Source organism: Diprion similis, chromosome 11, assembly GCF_021155765.1.
Source record: "Diprion similis isolate iyDipSimi1 chromosome 11, iyDipSimi1.1, whole genome shotgun sequence".
In the NCBI taxonomy this organism is placed as follows: Eukaryota; Metazoa; Arthropoda; class Insecta; order Hymenoptera; family Diprionidae; genus Diprion; species Diprion similis.
This window is the reverse complement of record NC_060115.1, coordinates 7,983,209-8,002,520: the sequence shown is the minus strand read 5'-3', so window position 1 is coordinate 8,002,520 and position 19,312 is coordinate 7,983,209. Positions and strand designations below refer to the sequence as shown.

General features: G+C 35.0%; 2 protein-coding genes across 7 annotated transcripts; one reads left to right on the top strand and one right to left on the bottom strand.

The window, feature by feature from the left end:
- Positions 1-236: 236 nt before the first annotated feature.
- Positions 237-3,909, top strand: LOC124412306 (Hermansky-Pudlak syndrome 5 protein homolog). Of its 2 annotated transcripts, XM_046892064.1 has the most exons (6): positions 237-402; positions 511-621; positions 738-977; positions 1,060-2,930; positions 3,008-3,131; positions 3,314-3,909. In XM_046892064.1, exons 1-6 carry the CDS (start codon positions 289-291, stop codon positions 3,569-3,571), a joined length of 2,718 nt encoding a protein of 905 aa, XP_046748020.1. In that variant the 5' UTR covers positions 237-288; the 3' UTR covers positions 3,572-3,909. The 2 variants fall into 2 exon arrangements, with proteins under 2 accessions (XP_046748020.1, XP_046748021.1); XM_046892065.1 differs by lacking the exon at positions 237-402 and having other exon boundaries at positions 518-621; positions 823-977.
- A 5,855-nt stretch (positions 3,910-9,764) lies between these two features.
- Positions 9,765-18,769, bottom strand: LOC124412597 (cleavage and polyadenylation specificity factor subunit 6). 5 transcript variants are annotated; one of them, XM_046892604.1, is made up of 11 exons: positions 18,628-18,769; positions 18,165-18,389; positions 15,820-16,047; positions 15,087-15,578; positions 14,843-14,969; positions 14,655-14,768; positions 13,914-14,215; positions 12,743-13,040; positions 12,366-12,630; positions 11,129-11,209; positions 9,765-10,718 (listed from the first exon to the last, which is right to left on the bottom strand). In XM_046892604.1, exons 1-11 carry the CDS (start codon positions 18,682-18,684, stop codon positions 10,547-10,549), a joined length of 2,361 nt encoding a protein of 786 aa, XP_046748560.1. In that variant the 5' UTR covers positions 18,685-18,769; the 3' UTR covers positions 9,765-10,546. The 5 variants fall into 5 exon arrangements, with proteins under 5 accessions (XP_046748560.1, XP_046748563.1, XP_046748562.1 ...); XM_046892607.1 differs by having other exon boundaries at positions 9,765-10,697; XM_046892606.1 differs by having other exon boundaries at positions 13,914-14,203.
- Between the last annotated feature and the right edge of the window lie 543 nt (positions 18,770-19,312).

Here is a 19,312-nt window from a genome sequence, read left to right as displayed (position 1 = left end):
TCTTTTGAAACATACAGTTCGATTTACCGTTGACTGAAGATTTACATATACATTGGAGTCAATGTCCACGCTACCGCCCCCTAACCTTGTAATCAAATCACGGTCAGCAGCTTCGGCGCAGTTATTTATTGTTATTGTTGGCTTGTTATCGTGTATACATATAATGAAGATTCGGAAAATTGTTTTCAGAGAATACGTTTAAACCACTGTTTGAACGTTAAAGACCCAAATGACAGAGGGAATGAGTTACAAAATCTAAGAAAGTGTGAAAGCGATTCGAACTAAAACATGGCTCAAGACGTAACTTGGGTTATGACTGAAGCCAAGGATCTGATGCTTTCCGAATATAAAGAAATCACTACGCTCTTACAAAAACCCATCAAGGATAAGAGACGTATAAAGGTATATAAAAAAAAAAAGGTTAAACTTTTAATTGTAGGCATGCCCAATACTATTTGATAAATTTTTGAAAATTATCTCACTATTAATTCCTGCTGTCATTAATTACAGTACACATGCTTTGACGTTTCATCAAATTATGTTGCGCTTGGTTCGACCAGCGGAAGCATATACTTGTTTGCCAGAGACACCTGCGTTTTTCAGCAGCTCATACCACTCTCGGTACGTGTTTCTGCACTCTCTGAATATGTACAGAAAAAATAATATCAACAAGTTCCAAAACTAAGTTTCACATCAGAAATAAATGTTAAACTTTATCTTTATACAAATAAAAACAGAACGGAGCCGTGGAGCGAATCCTAATATCGCCAGATGAAAAGGTGGTAGCGTTATCAACTGTGGATGGAAACGTCTGCCTTATAGTTATCAAACCCACTGTGAAAGAGGCTATGATATCAACAAAAAGTGAGCGTAATGGTGAATGTGTTACGGCTTTATGTTGGAACGACAACAGCACTGAGTTGTACATCGGGGATGAAAATGGGACGATTCATGTTATGGGTCTATCTATGTTTACTGTAAGGAATATACTAACAAAGTTTACGCTCTCTACAAAGATATAAATTTTATTTCAACACTTGCTTTAAACTGTACGAATAGGTCAAGAGAGGAATCTTCCAGGATCCTGCTTGTCCCATTATGGGATTGGATTATAAAATTGTTCAAATGGACTTTTGTTCGCCACTTCTTCTCATATCGACGATATCAAACTGCTACCTATGCGACACAGTTGAAGGACAGTATGAGAAAGTTGGATTGAGAACAAGACAAGGAGAATTCGGTGCTTGTTTTTATAATCCACGTGCCATAAGAGAAGTGGATGCTTCAGCAACGCAACAAAAATATTCGCCTTCCACCGATGAGGATTTCAAAAGCACGAAAACTGACAAAAACAATCAACAGTATCCAAGAATTTATTGCGCTAGACCTGGCTCTAGGTTGTGGGAAGCAGAGCCAAATGGAAAGATTGTTAAAACTCATAACTTCAAAGAGGCCTTAGCCATCCCGCCATCTAGTGTACACAAATCGTTTGGATCAAAGACAACTTGTGTAGAATTGGACAACTGTGATTGGTCACCTCAATCACTGAAATTCTCACCTCTGCATATTGTAGCTAGTAAATATTTACTCACATATAATTCGAATGCTCTCTATATTTTCGACCCTGTAAATTCAGTGGTTATTTTATGGTGCAATGAGTACACAGACATCGCTGCAGCAAATGTACTCGATGATCAGATTTATGTCATGATAAATTCTGGTGATTTTCACTGCCTAAAACTTACGCCAACTGATTCATCCAAGTCAAATCAAATTGTAAGGTGCAGCAAATTAAACTCGGGTATAGTAGTTGTTAATAATAAAAACTCTGAGCGTCAGAAATACATAAAAAATGAAGAAATATCTGAAGTAGAGACGAAATGTGATAGCAGTAATAAACTGCCAGTTGAGTTTAGGAAGGAGTTGAACAAATGTGAAGTAAAAGTTTTGAATAGTCAGAATCTCATGACATGCACTACGAAAGAAGATGAAAAGAATGAATTTAACAACATATTAAGGCTAAGTACAGGGTACTTAGATACCGATAAGGACCTCGAAAAGGGTCCGTCACAGAATAATGTAGGAGTCGAAGAAACAACGAATATAGAAGAAAATCTAGGAGCTACCAAAGATGAAATTAGAAATTTGATAGGTGACGTGCAAATTATTTACTCACTAGTAAACAGTTTAGAGAGCACAATGTCTGATGATGAAATTGATAAGATTTTATGCGCAGTACGAGAAACTATAAAAGGTGTAAAGGAATCGTGCGAGAAGTCAACGGAACCAAAACCAAGTGTATTCAAAGCAATTAACACAGCTGAGCAGTATTATAGACAATTTTTTTTATCAAGACTGAACAAAGACCAATTAATTGAGACTAAAAATGAAAATATACTAAATGAAGCGATGAGTTCCTTCTTAGAAATTAATGTAGTAGAGCAGGTAGAATGTGAGTGTGGCTTTCCATACCCGACTAAAAAGCCAGAAGAGCCAAAATTTTTTGAGATAGGAATTGCTATTTTGCAAAAATACTCAGAGATCAGCAAAGATACTTGCATTAATTTATGCAAAAAGGTGCCGTATATGTGGCGGCCTTACGTGAACATATATTCCAAGGAAGAGGGTTTTTTCGAAGAAACAACATTTGTTCATTGTTTACAAACCCGAGATGATATAATTCTTTCGTTTATATTACTATCACTAAATGGAGAACAATGGAAGTTTGCAATGAAAGCTATCAGTAATCTGAAATTAAAAAAGTGCCTCAGTTGCAATCGGCCTATTAGTGCAAGAGACACGCAGAATGATTCATCTATAAATTGGAATAACATAGCTAATGAAATAATGAAGAGAGAAGGACCTGACATCACTGTTAATTTCATGACAACAATAGCAACAATTTTACCATCTGTCTCGTTCGATAGAAGGTATGAAAAGTTAATCCTCACGTATTCAGAGAGAAGATAAAAATAGTTGATAACTAATTTTATTTCTCCGTTTGCAGTTTATTTCAATCTCTCATCTTTACGAAAATTTTGCACCATCATGAATTTGAACAGCCTGTGGACTTCAATCAGATACTCAATCGAACCCCTTATGACTCATATAGTTTACTATGTTGTCCGAAGGTAAATGTAGTATTGATCTGTTGGTATTTTTACATTATTTAAGTTTCGAGCATCATGAAAAATCTTCAGTGCTGTGAGAAGAGCTGTAATTTTCATTACTGATTACCCTTTATTTAAATTATAACTGGTTTGCAGGTACGATTCGTAATTTTAAATGCTAGGATGAATTTCATTTTGTTTAGATCCAAACGCAATTACTACATACTCTCCAGAAGGACCTCAAGAGGCCAATGAATGCGCACGTGTTCGGAAATCAGGCTCATCACTGGGGAATGCAACATGAGCCAGCTAAATCAATATGTCCCTGCTGTACCTTGCCTTTAAAAACGTCAATACTTCTAGAGAATAACGGCCTATCGCTGTTTCCATGTGGTCATTCGTATCACGTCAACTGTTTAATACAAAAGAGAGTCCTGAAATGTAATTTGCATAATAATTGATTACTGTGAAGATTAAGTAACGTCAATTATTTTTTTTTTTTTTAAATTGAATTACACTAAAAATCCTCAAAAGAACAATGTTGAACGAAAGATATAAGGAAAATGTTTTGATATTATATGAGAACGACCACTTCGCGGATATTCACTAATTGTAAGATAAAAATTTGCTGATCAGATTTATAGATAGGCTTTAATCTGTAAACGAATACCTTTGTTAATAATGTATATTGAACATCTTTAATTAACATATTTATTATGAATTTTACAATAGTTTTATCACAGCTAGTTTTCAAGTGTTTGAGCATTTTGAAAGAGTAAAAAAAAATTTACTTAATATAGAGATGATTCGTTTTCATTTCTTCTCCTTACCTCAAGATTTACAAAAGGGAATACACTAACTGCTTTCACATTTTTTATCTTCTCTTCAATTTTATCAGAGTAATGGAAATCGGAATATTATATGGTTTTAATCTCCCAGACTGTAAAATTTCTAGAAATTGATTGCTTTCAAAAAAAGCTTCCCTATTTAAAATTCATAAATAAGAACTGAATCGTAATAATAGTTTGAAAGAAATTATATACTAATTAAAAAATTACAGGTCCTAATTACAGAGCAAGCAAGTTCATCAGTATAGTTTCCATTTCGAAAGTTGCAAGTATGATGTGCATGTAAAAACTTTATGGCTAATGAATATCACATAGAATAGTGTTGAAATGAAATGGAAAAGAAAAAGAAGAGCGATATTCCCTTTTATGAATCTTAGTAGTTGTGTTAGAAAATTATACATGCGAAATTAGCATGAATATTTCGCGGCATAAAAATAAAATATTCTATGATGCTACGACATTGGCGAAAAATAGATGAATTAGCAACTATGGTCAATATTGCAGAAAATGTTTTAAATTCTTTCTTATGAGTAGGATTGAAAGTCTCTGTAAGAATGAAATCCAATACGAGACAATCTTCTTAGAGTAGCACATTAGGGCTAGTGGAGTAAAAATCATCTGTCGGTTCCAATATTTAAAAAAACTGGCAGCGTGTGGTACGTGTGTACAATTAAGGTTTGGCAATGGATGATTTAGTTTTTGCGAATACCTATATCGATAGGTTACTTGTATATGAACTTGTTTTCAATTATAACATGCAGCTATTTATGTATGTATTTGATGTGTTCATTTTATAGCCTCGTGAATCCACTAGTGAGCTTGGAGATTTCGAAATAAGATGAATATCTTTAAAATAATACAATTGAGTTACTTCAAGTACATTAGACGATGTTACCCGCGATTTTATGTAAAATAAATTAGATTTAACAAGCATATTTCAGACCCAGGGTAAATGAGAGTTTATAGTTATCACATTTTTCTAGTATGGTGCAACGCAAGTAAACTTGTTTGTGGAATCTTACAAGAATTATTTCTCGCTAGTTTCTTACTAAATTATCTTACACGGAGATGTGTGATACGCTGATTTGGTACATATGCAGGAATGTAGCTGCAATTTGATTACAATGGCTTAACATACTCACACTCACCTTACACCATGCACATTATATTGTAACAGTTTCAGATCTAAGATTGATAAAATCCTAATGATCAAGTTTATGACAGTAAAAATATGAAAGTAAGAAAAATTGACGAAAAACTAAAAGGTTGTTGTTAGTCCCTTACCCTCTATATTCAAAACATTAAAATCGTTTGAATAGTACGCCTCAAAGTAGTCTTAAAATTACTATCACAGATCAAGCGCTGTTTGGCAAAACTTTTTTACTTTTGATAGTAGCTAAAGGATATTTTCGAATAGACAGAGCTTGCATTAGGTTTAATGACATAAAATATTTTTACAATACTTAACGGTATAATGAAATTCTATATTGGCAGGCAAGATTGCAGCCTAATATTGTATAGCTCAGTTTAAGCTAAAAATGAAAATTTCAATTCTGTTGCCAAATTAGTTTTATAGTTTAGCACCTCTCTTAGTACATTTTCAGATTTAATGTTGTAGAAGACTGATAAATTGTAACATTTATAGTAAAAAGAGAAATTCTGCAAGTAAATAGCCTCATTTTTAAATGTAATACAAAAGAAAGCCGAACAATAAGCAATAGAAATTTGGTGTGGTATGGCCACTACAAAACTTATCTAATGAAATACTTTTAAAAAAAATACGGCTCAAAGAAGGAACTAGAAAACATGAGATGAGCAGCATGCAAGCTTACATAAGTAGAATAACAGTCACAGTTTCATTAATATGCTGGGAATATGAATCAAATTTGTACTTTTGTATCCCCAGGCTTAAGGCTGGAATGTTTCAAATTCATACAACAATATAAATTGTATTACAAAACACATGTTCCCATTGTTGTTGTTACTGTTTTGAAATACGCATAATTCGTGGTTTAACTTTGGTATAGTTAAACAAATGTTTTTTAAGAACTTGTACACGTAATTATTGCATATGTTAATTGTTCGCAGTCAAAAATTTCTATCTCATTTGATGGGGTTCATGATTTTTCATGGAAGTGTATAATAAACAAAAATTGAAGTGAAAAGATTAATGACTACCTATTTAATTTAAGTGAACACTTTTGTACGTTTAAGTTTTAAATGCTTTAGCCACATCGTAAAAAGAGAAAAATCAATAATTTCATAAATAAGTTCGAATTTCATATAGATTTCTGCATATTGAATTAAATAATTGTTTACAGGTGTGAGAATCCGTGCGATAAACATGCATACTGAGACGACATATAATGTTGACATTTCACACAACGTTAAATATTGATAATATTTGCAATGTAATTGATATGTCCAACAAATTTTTTCTCGTCAAATGCACAAATTATAGTAGCAAATACCATATTTTAAAAAAATATTTCAGTATTTTTGATACTGTAAAGAATAACTGCAATTTCTTATTGATATTTACATGCGAATGTTAATTTTAAAATCAGCTGCATGAAAAAGAACAACATTCGAGCAAAATTATTCGCATTATTACTATTTCAATTCAATTCTTTGGCACTGTAGGCTTAGTTTTTTACGTAAATTATTACAAATAATAATTTACAATAACATGTAAATTGATTATTTGGCCGATTACCTATTCACATCGTTTACAAACTACCATAAAAGTACATTACTGCTATACATGTAAATATAGCTGTGTATTATGAACACTTACCCTGTAAAATCACATGATTATGTCCAAGACATAGTTTGCGCAATACTTCAGTTATCAGGTAATACGTATGGCGCAAGATAAATCAAATAAATTAAGATTCCTTTAAAATTATGGATAACTTATAAAGTAATAAACCATACGCCAAATAAGATAAAAAAAAAAATAAAAAAAAAATGTTAAATAATAATAAAAAAAATAATAATAATAATAGTTGTTACGACTACTATAAAAGAACGCTGTTTTGTTGAAGATTTCTTAAAATTTTAACTCGTGTTCTTCCGCCGAAGTTAGTTATTTGTAAAACCTTATGATACGAATAAAATTACGATTTCTATCAGTCGTAAAATTAAAATAAAAGTCAACGAATCTTTGAAAATAGTTTCAAAGACGAAATCACTGACTAGCAATATTCATTCACTCATACAAAACATCACCACCTATAAAGTAAAATGTTTATATACTCTGTAAAATCTTCATCCTAAGTTAAATAAGTAATAATTTTTTTCTAAATAATTTACGCCAGTATAATGATTCTGCGAACTCTCTTATAATTAATTTTTAGTTTGCCGTTAAAATGGTGTATTAGAGGAGGCGATGATTGCACAAATAATTTGTATTTACAAATAATACCACCTCTCATAACCAGTAGCAAAAACCGTGACTTATATTTTTTTTGGATCAATGTGCTAATTCATTAGTTTTCATTTGTGCTAACTTGTTGCACTGCTAATTAATTTCTTGAAATAACAAGGGGCTTGTCGCATTGGTGGCACTTGGAAGAAATCTAAACACTAAGATAACTTTGGCTTAAATAATATCTTCAGTTTCACATCAACTGAAAAAGTCGAGAAATCACGAGTTTGCAACAAATAAGTTTACTGTAACTTTGGTATACTCATGAATTCTGTACCTTACGTTGTTGAATTTAAGTTGATTCAAACCCTATCGTCGATGTACAAAAAAAACTTATAATAATATTCTCAATCAACTTGTGATATTTGGGTCACTGTCATTATGACAGTCTAATAATTAGATTGGTGAGCGTTGAATGCTAAGATAAGGTAATGAAAATATGAAATATGACATTCACAAAAATTCTATCAGGTACTTGAAATATACAACTGTTTAAAAAACAGATACCACATTGAAGGTAAAATTATTTACAATCAGAGATAAACTGCTTTCTATTCGTGTCACTATGTCATTAAAGAAATTATTTCTCTGATGCTCTCCCAAAATAATTTAAAAAATGGACCACATTCACCTCAAACTGAGATATTTGTAGCATATTTCAATGATTAGCATATCCATAATTCATACATATATGGTACGAAATATGCTGTTAGACGGTAATATATGTCTTACAGCTAAAAAGGTAACCAATTTGTTTGATAATACGTTTTTACAGAAAGTCATATAATTCATATAAAAACTGAGTAGGAATTTTGAAGTTATATGCTTGTAGCCTACAATTGTGCTGATGAATATCTTTTGACAGTGTACAATAACAATAGAAGCTATTCATGCATATGTATTGTTATCGGAAGTCAACTGTGAAGTACATTGAGCAAGTATCTGGTGAACTGAGACATTGGAATAGAACGATAACTGCAATACGCAAGCGCGATAAAAATATTTTCATGCACTTGCCACTTTTTTGTCTTTTGAATAATGAATCACACTTTGAACGTTTTTACATTTCGTAAACCACGAATTGTGTTACTCTGAAGATAACTCGTGTCTTGTAACAGAGTATCATAACTGAAAGTAAGTACGATTCAGAGAACACCGGGATATTTCTTTAAGTACTTATAAATCAGTAATTTCATGGCGAAATTTGTATGTAAACATAGAACTATCATGCAATCAATAATTTACACTTAAATTAAACATAAAATATAAGCGTCAAGGTATTTTGGAGATTCTAAAGGATTACTCTGTAAAGTACAGATGTAGTTAAATCTTGCAAGGGAGAATTATTGAGTAAAACTAAAGCTTGGGATTTACGATAGTATTCTTATACCATTTCAGGATATGCATAATAATGCTACGTTAATATATTCAAATAAAAATATTCCCAATTCGGAGTAAATCAAATCAAAACATGTATATGGATTTTAATTAGAAACGTATTAGATATGAATTTCAGAATAATGAGAATAAATTAAAGGATAAAGTACTTTACGCAGCTCAAAGCTCATCTCTCAATATGATTTTACACACGATTCAACTTCTGGAACACCAAAATTGACTTTAAGTGGTTATTGCTGGCTAGCTTCCAGCTGGCGAGTTTTAAAGTCATATTAGAGAATTGTTTGGTTGGTGCACTGCGATTTCATTTTGTAGAAAAGAAGAGAAAAAAAAAAAAAAAAAATGGATACTTTTTAAACCTCAAGTTCATTACATTATTTTTTTTCCACCAGTTAATTCTTTCCGAGGCATCAACTTTTGGAAAGAATAATTCATTCATACAAAATTGAACTAAGATCTGGTTTAAAAATTGTTTTCAAAATTATTTCAATCATGTGCTTGTTTACTGTTACTTCATCAAAATTTTTGGTCAATGTGAACAACATTTCATACCTACAATCAAACGTACATAAAACAAGATTAGCCAAGAGGAAAAATTTTGTTTTCGATTGCGCGATTTACTGTTTGCAAATAGGTGATAACTCGAACTTTGATCAAAACTTTGATGAAAACAACAGTTTGAGGTCATTTCAGAGTACATAGAAACACTTTGTGGACAGGCACGTGTATCGCCATGTGAATTCCAATTAAAATGCAATATTACAGTGAACAATGATAGTAACATTAGGAAAAATGTTTAGCTCTAGACATAATTTTTGGAATTATTCAATGATTAAAGTGAAGATGAATTCACTTTACTAAATATTGGGACTAAATTATTAATTAATACTAATCGATTGACTGAATGAAATAAAATTTCATATCTAAAGTAAATTAACAATTCAAGGATATTGTGTTGCACAGATGAATAAAGTAAAATCATGTTTTACATGTATATTTTGAAAGCGAATATTTGTATTAGATTAAGATACAATCTTGGCATCGTTGTGGAGGTATGATGATTGTTGAATTTTGTATAGATGTCTTCATTCCTCTTGAATACGTTGTAACATCCGTTATTGATTGTTCGTTTTCAATATTCTTCAAGTATTTAATCCATATTCGTTTCTTCGTCATATTTCTGTCTTATTTACTATTAGTTACAGCACAAGTCGAAAACAGTGTGTCGTTTTACATGAACATTATTTTAGAAACTAACATTTGTGCCTACTCTCTAAGTGTCAGCATATTCAAACTGAAGTAAAATCTTCTTAATTACGATTATGCTGTTACATATGTGTATGAATATACCTATGCTATCGTTACACAATATTTATACGTTAGGAAACATTGAAATGTGGAAATGTTAGTTAACTCTATAGAATGTGTTTACATTATAAAACCAACGAGCATGAAAGAGTGTATTCTATCAACATTTTTTCTGTCCCGTTATCTACCATTTATAAGAATCGATTGACAGCTGGAAAAAAAATAAAAAAAAAATAAAAAAAATGCATCAATCTGCCACAACTTTATCACTCGATTGCATCTATAATTATTCTTTATGTTAAACACCCGGTCATAAAGTCCTATGGAGAGTAAAAGGAAGTATGTCCATGACAATGATAAGCATCAACTCGAAGAAGAAGACAAACTGGATGACGAGGGCCTACGTAGTGTTGCGGATGTTAATCTGATGAATTGGAGTGTCCCGAGGTAATTCAATGTCTCGAACGGTGTGAAGAGTCTCCTCTCTCGTCGCGGCGATCCCGTTCCCGTTCTCTCTCGCGTTCACGTTCTGGCTCTCGTTCACGCTCCGCCGGTCTTCTGCTCGATTCTCGTTCTCGCTCCCTTTCACGTTCACCACGTTCTCTGTAGCGATCGTCATAATACCTACGCAGTAGATATCAGCCAATTGTCTCACTTTGATATGAATTTAAACGCATAATGAATTTAACCGCGATTGCTAGATTCTGAACAAACTAATTCAAATTATCAGTGATATGCGTATTTTACAAGGTTTCTTAATTTCAGAAACCGATTTAAGTTGTACCTAGTGTATACAACAAAAATATTTCACATTGTACTTATTAATCAATTAGTTTCATTTCATCTTAGTAAAAATTCATCATTATATAAATATATAAGAACAATATAGTGACATCTTACATAAGTAGTAATTGATGCATTCGGTTTAGACTCGTTCGCATGTAACATAAATGAATAGACTGACCAATCAAAGTCCTGATCACAACCCTGTTCCATCTACTCACGTTTGCTTATAATGTAAAAAAGTAAATTACCTAGACGACTTGGATGATGGTACAGGCGCCGCCTCTGGAGGTTCTTCTTTAACTCGCGGCCTGGCTGCCTGACGTGTTGTACTAATGAAAAATGGACGGATTGTTACATGACTGACGGGTTTTAACACTTCCAAGTTAATTAGATATACAAATCATTTCTTTAGGACCAGGTCTGTTTTCTTTTATCCGAATTTATAAGCAGTTCGCGCAAAACTAATTGAAAACATAGAATCTAAAAGATAGTTCAACGGGACTCAATTATGTTTATTAACAAAGTTTAAATGTATATAGATTCTGGAAAAATATTGGCAGCCAATATACAAATGCAGCAGCAAAAATAAATGTGCTAAAATTTGTTACAAATTATATTCCTACTTTCTCTTAATCCCTCATTTCCATTCAATTTTGTTAGGTATGTGCCAGCCAATTTCGCATGTTTTGGTTTCTAAATTTCAGTTGATACATGAAACAACTATACATTAATCCTGTTAATGCATGCCTAATAGTACAAATTATACATGTGCCCTAATTACTTGTCACTGATTCATGATTGAATTCCGATGCACCAACTGAAGCTCCTAGAACTGATCTGTACTTTCATTTAATTACTTTACTATAACGTTGATCAACCATTGCAGAAAAAATTTTCATTTCTTCTTCAACATGAGACTGTTGGCTATTGCGCAATAAAACTACCAATCACTTATCCCCTATTTGAAAAGATACCATCTAACTATGAAATACGTCTGTACACAGATACATTGGATATTTACATGACAAAGTTGCACATTAATGTGGTATTAATATTTCCCAAATTTAAACATAAGAATACAGCGTAATCTTAGAATCAGCCTAACCATCTTGAACATGTGTTATTACACAATATTGAGTTGATAGATCGCGATAAATACAGAATAAAAAATACCAATAAAATGCTGATCCAATTTTGAATAATTATATAACAAGTAAAAAATACCAATGTGTAGTGCACGTGCATGCTTGTGCCTAAAATTTACAATGAGTCGATGCGATCATTGAGGGCAATTTCATGAACATTTTAATCTCCCAATTCTTTATCTGTATTTCTTGATTTGGTCAACATTTGACAATCAAAAACTGTTTATCACTTCAAAGTAAAACTGTGAAACATGAATATTTTTTTTTTTCCCAAATTCTGATTTCAAGTTGCGTAATTACAGCAAACCAGCTTCATGCAAGAAATTAATATTCAGCTCACCTTTCTTCTCTGCTACGTTCCCTGTATTCGCGCTCTCGTTCACGTTCGCGCTCTCTCTCTCTGCTGCGTGATCTCTCTCTAGGATAAGGTTCGCTGTAGTAGCGTTCCCTGTCACGATCACGATCGCGTTCCCTTTCGCGGTCACGTTCCCTATCTCTGTCGCGGTCTCTATCCCTGCTGCGCTCTCTATATTCTCTATCACGACTCCTTGAACGATCTCTTCGCCTTCGATGGCTCCTTTCGCGGTCACGCGAGCGTGAACGTTCTGGAAGAAAATGATCATTTTTCGGAAAAAGCTTTTGAAAAGTGCCATGCGTTGATACATGTTGGTGTACCAAACAGATCACGAGATATTCATGTAGAAATTAATTATTCACCTCTGCGTGCGGATCCATAGCTTTTCGTCTCCACCCCACGTAGAGTGTCTTGCAGTGAACTTATCAAAATCTTGCAACGATCATCGGCTGCTACTTTTGATTGTTTTATAAGAGATATAGCTGTAACCAAGGTTTCAATGGCACTAGCATATTCCCCTGCAGCTGCATCTGACACAGCACGAGCTATCGCCGACGATGATACTGTGCGATTTCGACCCATGATTTCTTCGAATTCCTGTTCAGTGAGTGGTGGGGGTCCTTCCGGCCTGTGATCCGGACCAGGAGCTCCATAAGGAGGCTGAAAAAAAATTGTAATTTATTGCAATATGAGAACAAGTAGCTATTTCCCTTGGTGTTAAGTAGAAAAAAATTTATATAAACCCATTTCGGTGCTGCTCCATAAAATAATTACAACAACATCCAACTACCTGGCTGTGGGTAATTAATTTGTAAAAGCTATTGAATTGTCACAACACCCTATAATAAGCAGGGAGGAATACACAGTGTATAGTTTGGTTAAAAACTGTATTAACACGAGTATGCACACACTAAAGAGATACCTTTGTTTTGTGAACCTAAGAATAACCAGTTTTCGAAAAATTACGACTTACAGGAAAGGAAAGCCAAGGAACATTTCACCCTGTGAGCATAAAATATTGTCTATCCTAACGCTCACATTTTCACCGATTCTCAGTGAATGATTTGTCAACATTTAGAATTTGAGTGTGCAATATTAAGCTTGACGTTGCGTGCAATAATGTATATGGGGTAGTATGTTTATTCAAAATTATAAAAAATCCTTTGAAGTTGGTATTATAAGTTGCTCATATACGAAAAAAACATTTCATATAAAATTCAACCTGTTGGGATAAAGAAACTGAGTACTTACAATAAAAAGAAAATTAGTAGCTAAGAGATTTGACATTTATCCAGATTCAATCATTAGTCATCACAGAGAATTTATATGTTTGCTTACATGGGAAATTCCTGACATGAAACTCGTAAACAATCTTCACTGTAAGGTATAAATTGCGATGCATCCTTCACAGAATAATCGATGAAGCTTTGATATTCAATAGAAAGTAGCAAAAATCATGAAAGTAATGAATTCGCAACAAAAAACTTGAGATGGTATTGAGCTTTGAAATAAAAGACTTTTTAAATAATGTACCTGGACAGCAGGTGGTCCATAAGGATGCGGAGGTACATGTGGGGGTCCATGTGGTTGATTATGCGGTGGACCATGAGGTGGGCCATGAGGAGGCCCGTGCGGGGGTCCGTGAGGTGGCCCATGCGGCGGACCAGGAGGTCCCGGTGGCCCACCAGGATGCTGTCCAGGATGTTGATGCGGCGGACCTTGTGGGAAGAATGCTGGATTCACATGAGGAGCGGGTCCCCCTGGTGGACCTTGTGGTGGACCTTGAGGTGGCCCACCATGTCCTGGTGGAGGTCCACCTGGACCTGGTAACATTGCTGATCATTTTTCACATTAGGATACGCATAGTCAAATTTGGGGTCTGGTAGTTTGTGTAGATCCCAATAGTAGAAGCATTATTATCAAGACATATTTTCTAATTGAATAGATTTTGCAATTACTGGCCATGTTTTGAGGATTCTCCTATCTGTCTTGAGTCGAACAGTCTAGTCACAGTTTTTGTCAGAATTATACAGTCAGCTGGAGTAGTTATCAACTGAAAAAAATCTAGCTTTGCAATAAATCTTATTTAGCTTCATATTCCCATAAAAATTACATTTGCCTATAGTCAAATTTGTGAAGAAATACTTGCTGTGAACGTTTTATTGAGCAATTATAAATCAAAGTACCTAAATTGCTAATAGAAAAAAAAAAACACACACACACATTTTTATGTTTGCAAAAATGCGATGCTTATCAATGTATTAAAACTCTCACCACCCATAGAACCTGGAGGAGGTCCTCTTTGCGGGGGGCCTTGACCAGGTTGCGGGCCTTGCATGTGTTGATGTTGAGGGAAACCTGGTGGTCCCTGAGGTCCATGATGCATCCCTATGTACCATGAATACTCTTCTTAGTAGGCATATTGACAGAAAGGGAGAAGAACAATGCAAATCAACACTTACCCGGAGGTCTATTCCAGTCCGGACGAGGTGGGGCTCCTCTAGGATCGCCGGGCGGTCCTCCAGGATGTCCAGGTGGCCCACGAGGTGGCCCTTGTCCCGGAGGTCCAGGTGGTCCGCCGTGAAATTGCTGAATCACACAAGTGAGGAAGTTATATACATGGTTTATAAGATAAAAATTTACGTAAAATTGAGACAGCGTAGAATAAAAATTTATATGAGAATTTGTCCAAGTACATGCACTTACCATTCCGGGTGGTCTATGTTGTGGTCCAGGTCCTGGTCCTGGTGGTCCTTGTTGTGGAGGGCCACCAGGTCCACCAGGCCCTCGTGGTGGTCCAGGCGGACCATTGGGTCTAGGTCCGTTCCAAGGACCTTGCTGATAGCCTGGTGGTGGTGGACCCTGATTAGGATGACCAGGTAAAGGATGGTGAGGTCCACCAGGGCCCATGGGTGGCCCGTGCATTCTTGGAGGGCCCTGTTGTCCAGGTCCTCCAGGCCCAGGAGGTCCCATACCAGGCAAGGGCATGCGTTGATTTCGCACGCCTTGCGGCGGTCCCATCATCATTCTGGGGCCGTGGTTTTGTTGCGGGTGTTGAGGGTGTTGGGGATGTGGAGAATGCTGGGGATGTTGTTGATGAGGAGGTAAGGATGTTTGATGTTGATGTGGATTGTGTGGGCGTTGATTTTGACTTTGTTGAGGAGCTGGAGCTGGTCGAGTCTTACATTGAGACTCAAACTAAGAACAAATACCGTTACTTAACTGATGAAAATTTCAACATGTGTCGCAGTCAGAAAATCAAAAACATTCCAATCATACATATTTCAAGAAATTTCTATGCCAACAAAATTCAAAGATGTATGTAAATATCAGTACGGATAGGTTGATAACGGTTGTTGCCTCGGTGAACTGAAATTTTAGAAGTCTCAAGGCCGAAATAATTACCATTAATTTTATTATCATCATAATAATGTGTTACCTGATTAAGTGCCTGCTTGGTTGGAAATGTCACAACTGGGCTCTGTCCATGCAGTTCTTTCTTAGGAAGCCGTTCCATGCATATTCTCATACTTTGTTCAGAACCGAGGGATATGACACAGAAACCTTTTGACTGTCCGTTAGCACGATTTTCAAAAAATTTCACTTCGACAAAATCAGGAACGCCGATACTTTGAACTGCATCAGTTATATCCTGATCACTCGTCCACTAGAAAATAACATGAGTCGATAAATTAATATTTATGCAGTTCCTCATTAATTCTGTAAAAGACAGTTGAAAAATCTCCTTGAATGGCTTCGTTGTAACATTATCCAAACAAAATCCAATCATGTTAATTAGTACCAAGCAACAGAAAATTCCCAAAACTTGAGTATTTCTTTGTTATGCATATTATTACTCATATATGAATTAATTATATTGGTTTATGTATTATGTGAAGTGTAATTTTAAATTTATAACGACAAGTCAATATGCTCCGTATGATTACACATTCAGTGTTTCAATTGTGTATGCTACTGAAGCACGGAAAAAGAAATCATTCCCTGGAAATATGAAAACCATATGAGTGGAAGTATAGAAATTGCTAACTCGTTTTTCTTTTTGAACCCTTACTAATTTATTTCAGAGATACTAAAAACTTATTCAAAATAACTAGTCACCACTTTTTTCCCACATGACAAGGATATTCTGAGCACATCAAGTAAATGGATGTTTGCGACGTTACAGCAAAGCATAACGCAGTCTATGACATTTATTGTGGGGGGACTGAGAAAGAAATGTACTAACAGCGAAGAATTGATTCATATGTTATCTGTAATGAAACACTAAGAACAGAAGTTGTAAATAAATAGTTTGTGAAAAATGACAGTTGACTTCCGTAAGTGAGCTAACAAGGAGACGTAGGGTAGTTGGGTCTCAGAATATCTCCATACTTGTCGTGGGGGAAAGTTACTTCTTGACTATTAAGTGCACAAAGCCATTGGGCTAGATAGCAAAGAATACCCGAGCAAAAGCTCTTCCTAAAATATAAAGTGACTTACAATAAGACTGAGTAGCCTAGACTGTATAAAAAAATCAACTATTTTTTTTTAAATTCAAGTTGAAAATATTGTTCCAAACGACGAAAAAAAGCTGCTGTCCAAGTTTCAGCTCTTAATATTAAGATTTAGAGGTGCCCTGTACCGATTTTCTATTTCCCTTTTAAATAACATGGGAAAAATTTGTTGCCATCTTCGGAATTTTATAATTCGTCAATACATTAATGTGCTAATAAGACCAGAAAGGTTTTTTTGTAGGGAATTGAAGGCTCTACAAAGGCTTTATCATCATTTCATGATAAATATGCTACTTCAAAAGTTGTTTAAGGTAAAAGGTCAAAAAAAGGACCATAAATCACTTTTGATAGAGTAGATTTATCATGAAATGATATCAGGCCTTTTTCGTAGAGCCTAGAATTCCCTACAAAAATACTTCCTGTTCTTATCAGTCTACTAACGCGTTACCGAGTTATGAAATTCCAAAGTTAATAGAAAAATTTCAGACGTTATTTAAATGGGAAATGGAAAATCGCGATGAGGCACCTCTAAATAATAATATTAAGAGCCAAAACATGGAGGGCATCTTTTTTTCGTCATTTGGAACAATATTTTCGACTTGATTAAAAAAAAATGGTCAATTTTTTTCTACAGTTTAGGCTACTCAGTCTTATTATAAGTCACTTTATATTTTAGGAAGATATTTTTCTCAGGTATTCTTCGCTATCTAGCCCAATTTGGCTTTGTGCACTTAATAGTCAAGAGCTAACCTTCTCCTACGACAAGTATGGAGATATTCTGAGACCCGACTACCCTACTATCTCCTTGCAAGTGGTCAAGTAAACCTCTGATAAATTTCCCATGAATGCTGAATTCTATCGTTAGTGTAATATTTAATATTTAAAATGACCGACAATTTTTAGAATTAACCACCTAACATATAACTTTTGGGAAGGCATTAGTGATTAGTTGGAACTATTCAAGTTTTCATAGTTTAGACAATTTTGTAATACATTGAACTTATATAAATCTAAAAAGAATGATGAGAACAAATGTGCAACACGAATTGCCAAAGCACTAAAAACTTTGTCATGCTACCTTTCAAACTTGATCGTAAGCTAAAGCTGGAGATGGATTCAAGCTTACATTGAGCCTTATGGTAAGGAAGCAATTTGTCATCATCAATTCAATCACCATGCAAAGCTAACTCAAAGAATTGGACTCGTACTACAATCAGCATAGATGAACGAAGAAAGGCTCGGACAAATAATTGTAATAATTGTGCTTTACCCAGGTCAAGTTTCCAACGTAAAGTTGGTGGCGTCTTCCAATTTGGTTGGGCTGAATGTTGTTGCCCAATTGATGATAAGGAGCGCTGCCGTTAGTCTCCTCGTTAGGTGAGGTTGTATCGCCATCGCCTGCTCCGCCACCAGAATTAGCCCCTCCACTATTTCCACCTGGAGGTGCTGCGATCACGTCGTCATACAGGTCGACACCTTCTCCAGCAAATTCGTCCTGAATTGTAAAAAGAGTATGGATAGTAGTTTACACATGAATTGGCGTAAATCTATAGATAATTTGATAGCGCTTCGGTATTGAATAATATGCGATCGTTATCCGGACCATGACGCCGGAAGCGAACAGAACATTCTCCTGGCTAAATACTAGCCCAGATATCGAGTTTTCGAGAAATTTAGGTAAAACACTTACGCGGGGGTCGACGGCCAGGGATTTTCATAATAATTCGACTTACCTGTGCGAAATCTTGCTCGAGATCGTCGGCGTACAAATCAATGTCACCGTCAGCCATTTTACAGAACACCGACGCTCGCTTCGGCCGACACAGGACCCACGCCAACTTTCCGACTAATATACCGTAGATAGCCGACTATCCGCCATTATTGACGCTATGACTGTAGTGAAGTGTAGTTCCGTTTTGCGGAATCTGGACTTGATGGCGCTAGTGAGCAGCGCAATCACTGATATATACCTATATACAAGCGCAATGCATATACGCCGGAAGCGTTCAGGTGTTACCATGTTCGATATACCATAGTTCGTGTTCCGGTTTACGCATCGCATGTTCGATACTTCGACTCGACCGCGCAAGTTATTAATGTTCAAGGGTTCGATTTTGCTGGATTTAGCGATTAAAGAACCGTTTTAGCAATTAGTAGAGCAAGTTTCAAGTGGTTTCTTTTAATCATTACTCATGTGTAAGTGCAAATTCAATTCTATAATGAAGTGACAATAATAAGTGATCGGCATGACGTTAGCAGCAATCAGAAGTTGGCTATCATACAGAGGCACGAAGTCAAATCGGCGGCTAAGGACGTTTGGCAAATGCAACTCAATGAAATTGAGGTAATAATCACGATGCTCTAATTGCGTCGCATGGCAATTCTCCGCCAGCGGCATAATAATTAATGTGTAAATGT

Excerpts from the sequence above, each read along its gene's own strand:
- LOC124412306 (XM_046892064.1), top strand. The coding sequence starts at position 289 with ATGGCTCAAGACGTAACTTGGGTTATGACTGAAGCCAAGGATCTGATG. Across the intron at positions 2,931-3,007 it reads TCTGTCTCGTTCGATAGAAG|TTTATTTCAATCTCTCATCT; the intron begins GTATGAAAAGTT and ends CTCCGTTTGCAG. Across the intron at positions 3,132-3,313 it reads GTTTACTATGTTGTCCGAAG|ATCCAAACGCAATTACTACA; the intron begins GTAAATGTAGTA and ends CATTTTGTTTAG.
- LOC124412597 (XM_046892603.1), bottom strand. The coding sequence starts at position 18,684 with ATGGCTGACGGTGACATTGATTTGTACGCCGACGATCTCGAGCAAGAT. Across the intron at positions 16,048-18,164 it reads ACGTTGGAAACTTGACCTGG|TGGACGAGTGATCAGGATAT; the intron begins GTAAAGCACAAT and ends GTTATTTTCTAG. Across the intron at positions 14,769-14,842 it reads GGACTGGAATAGACCTCCGG|GGATGCATCATGGACCTCAG; the intron begins GTAAGTGTTGAT and ends CATGGTACATAG.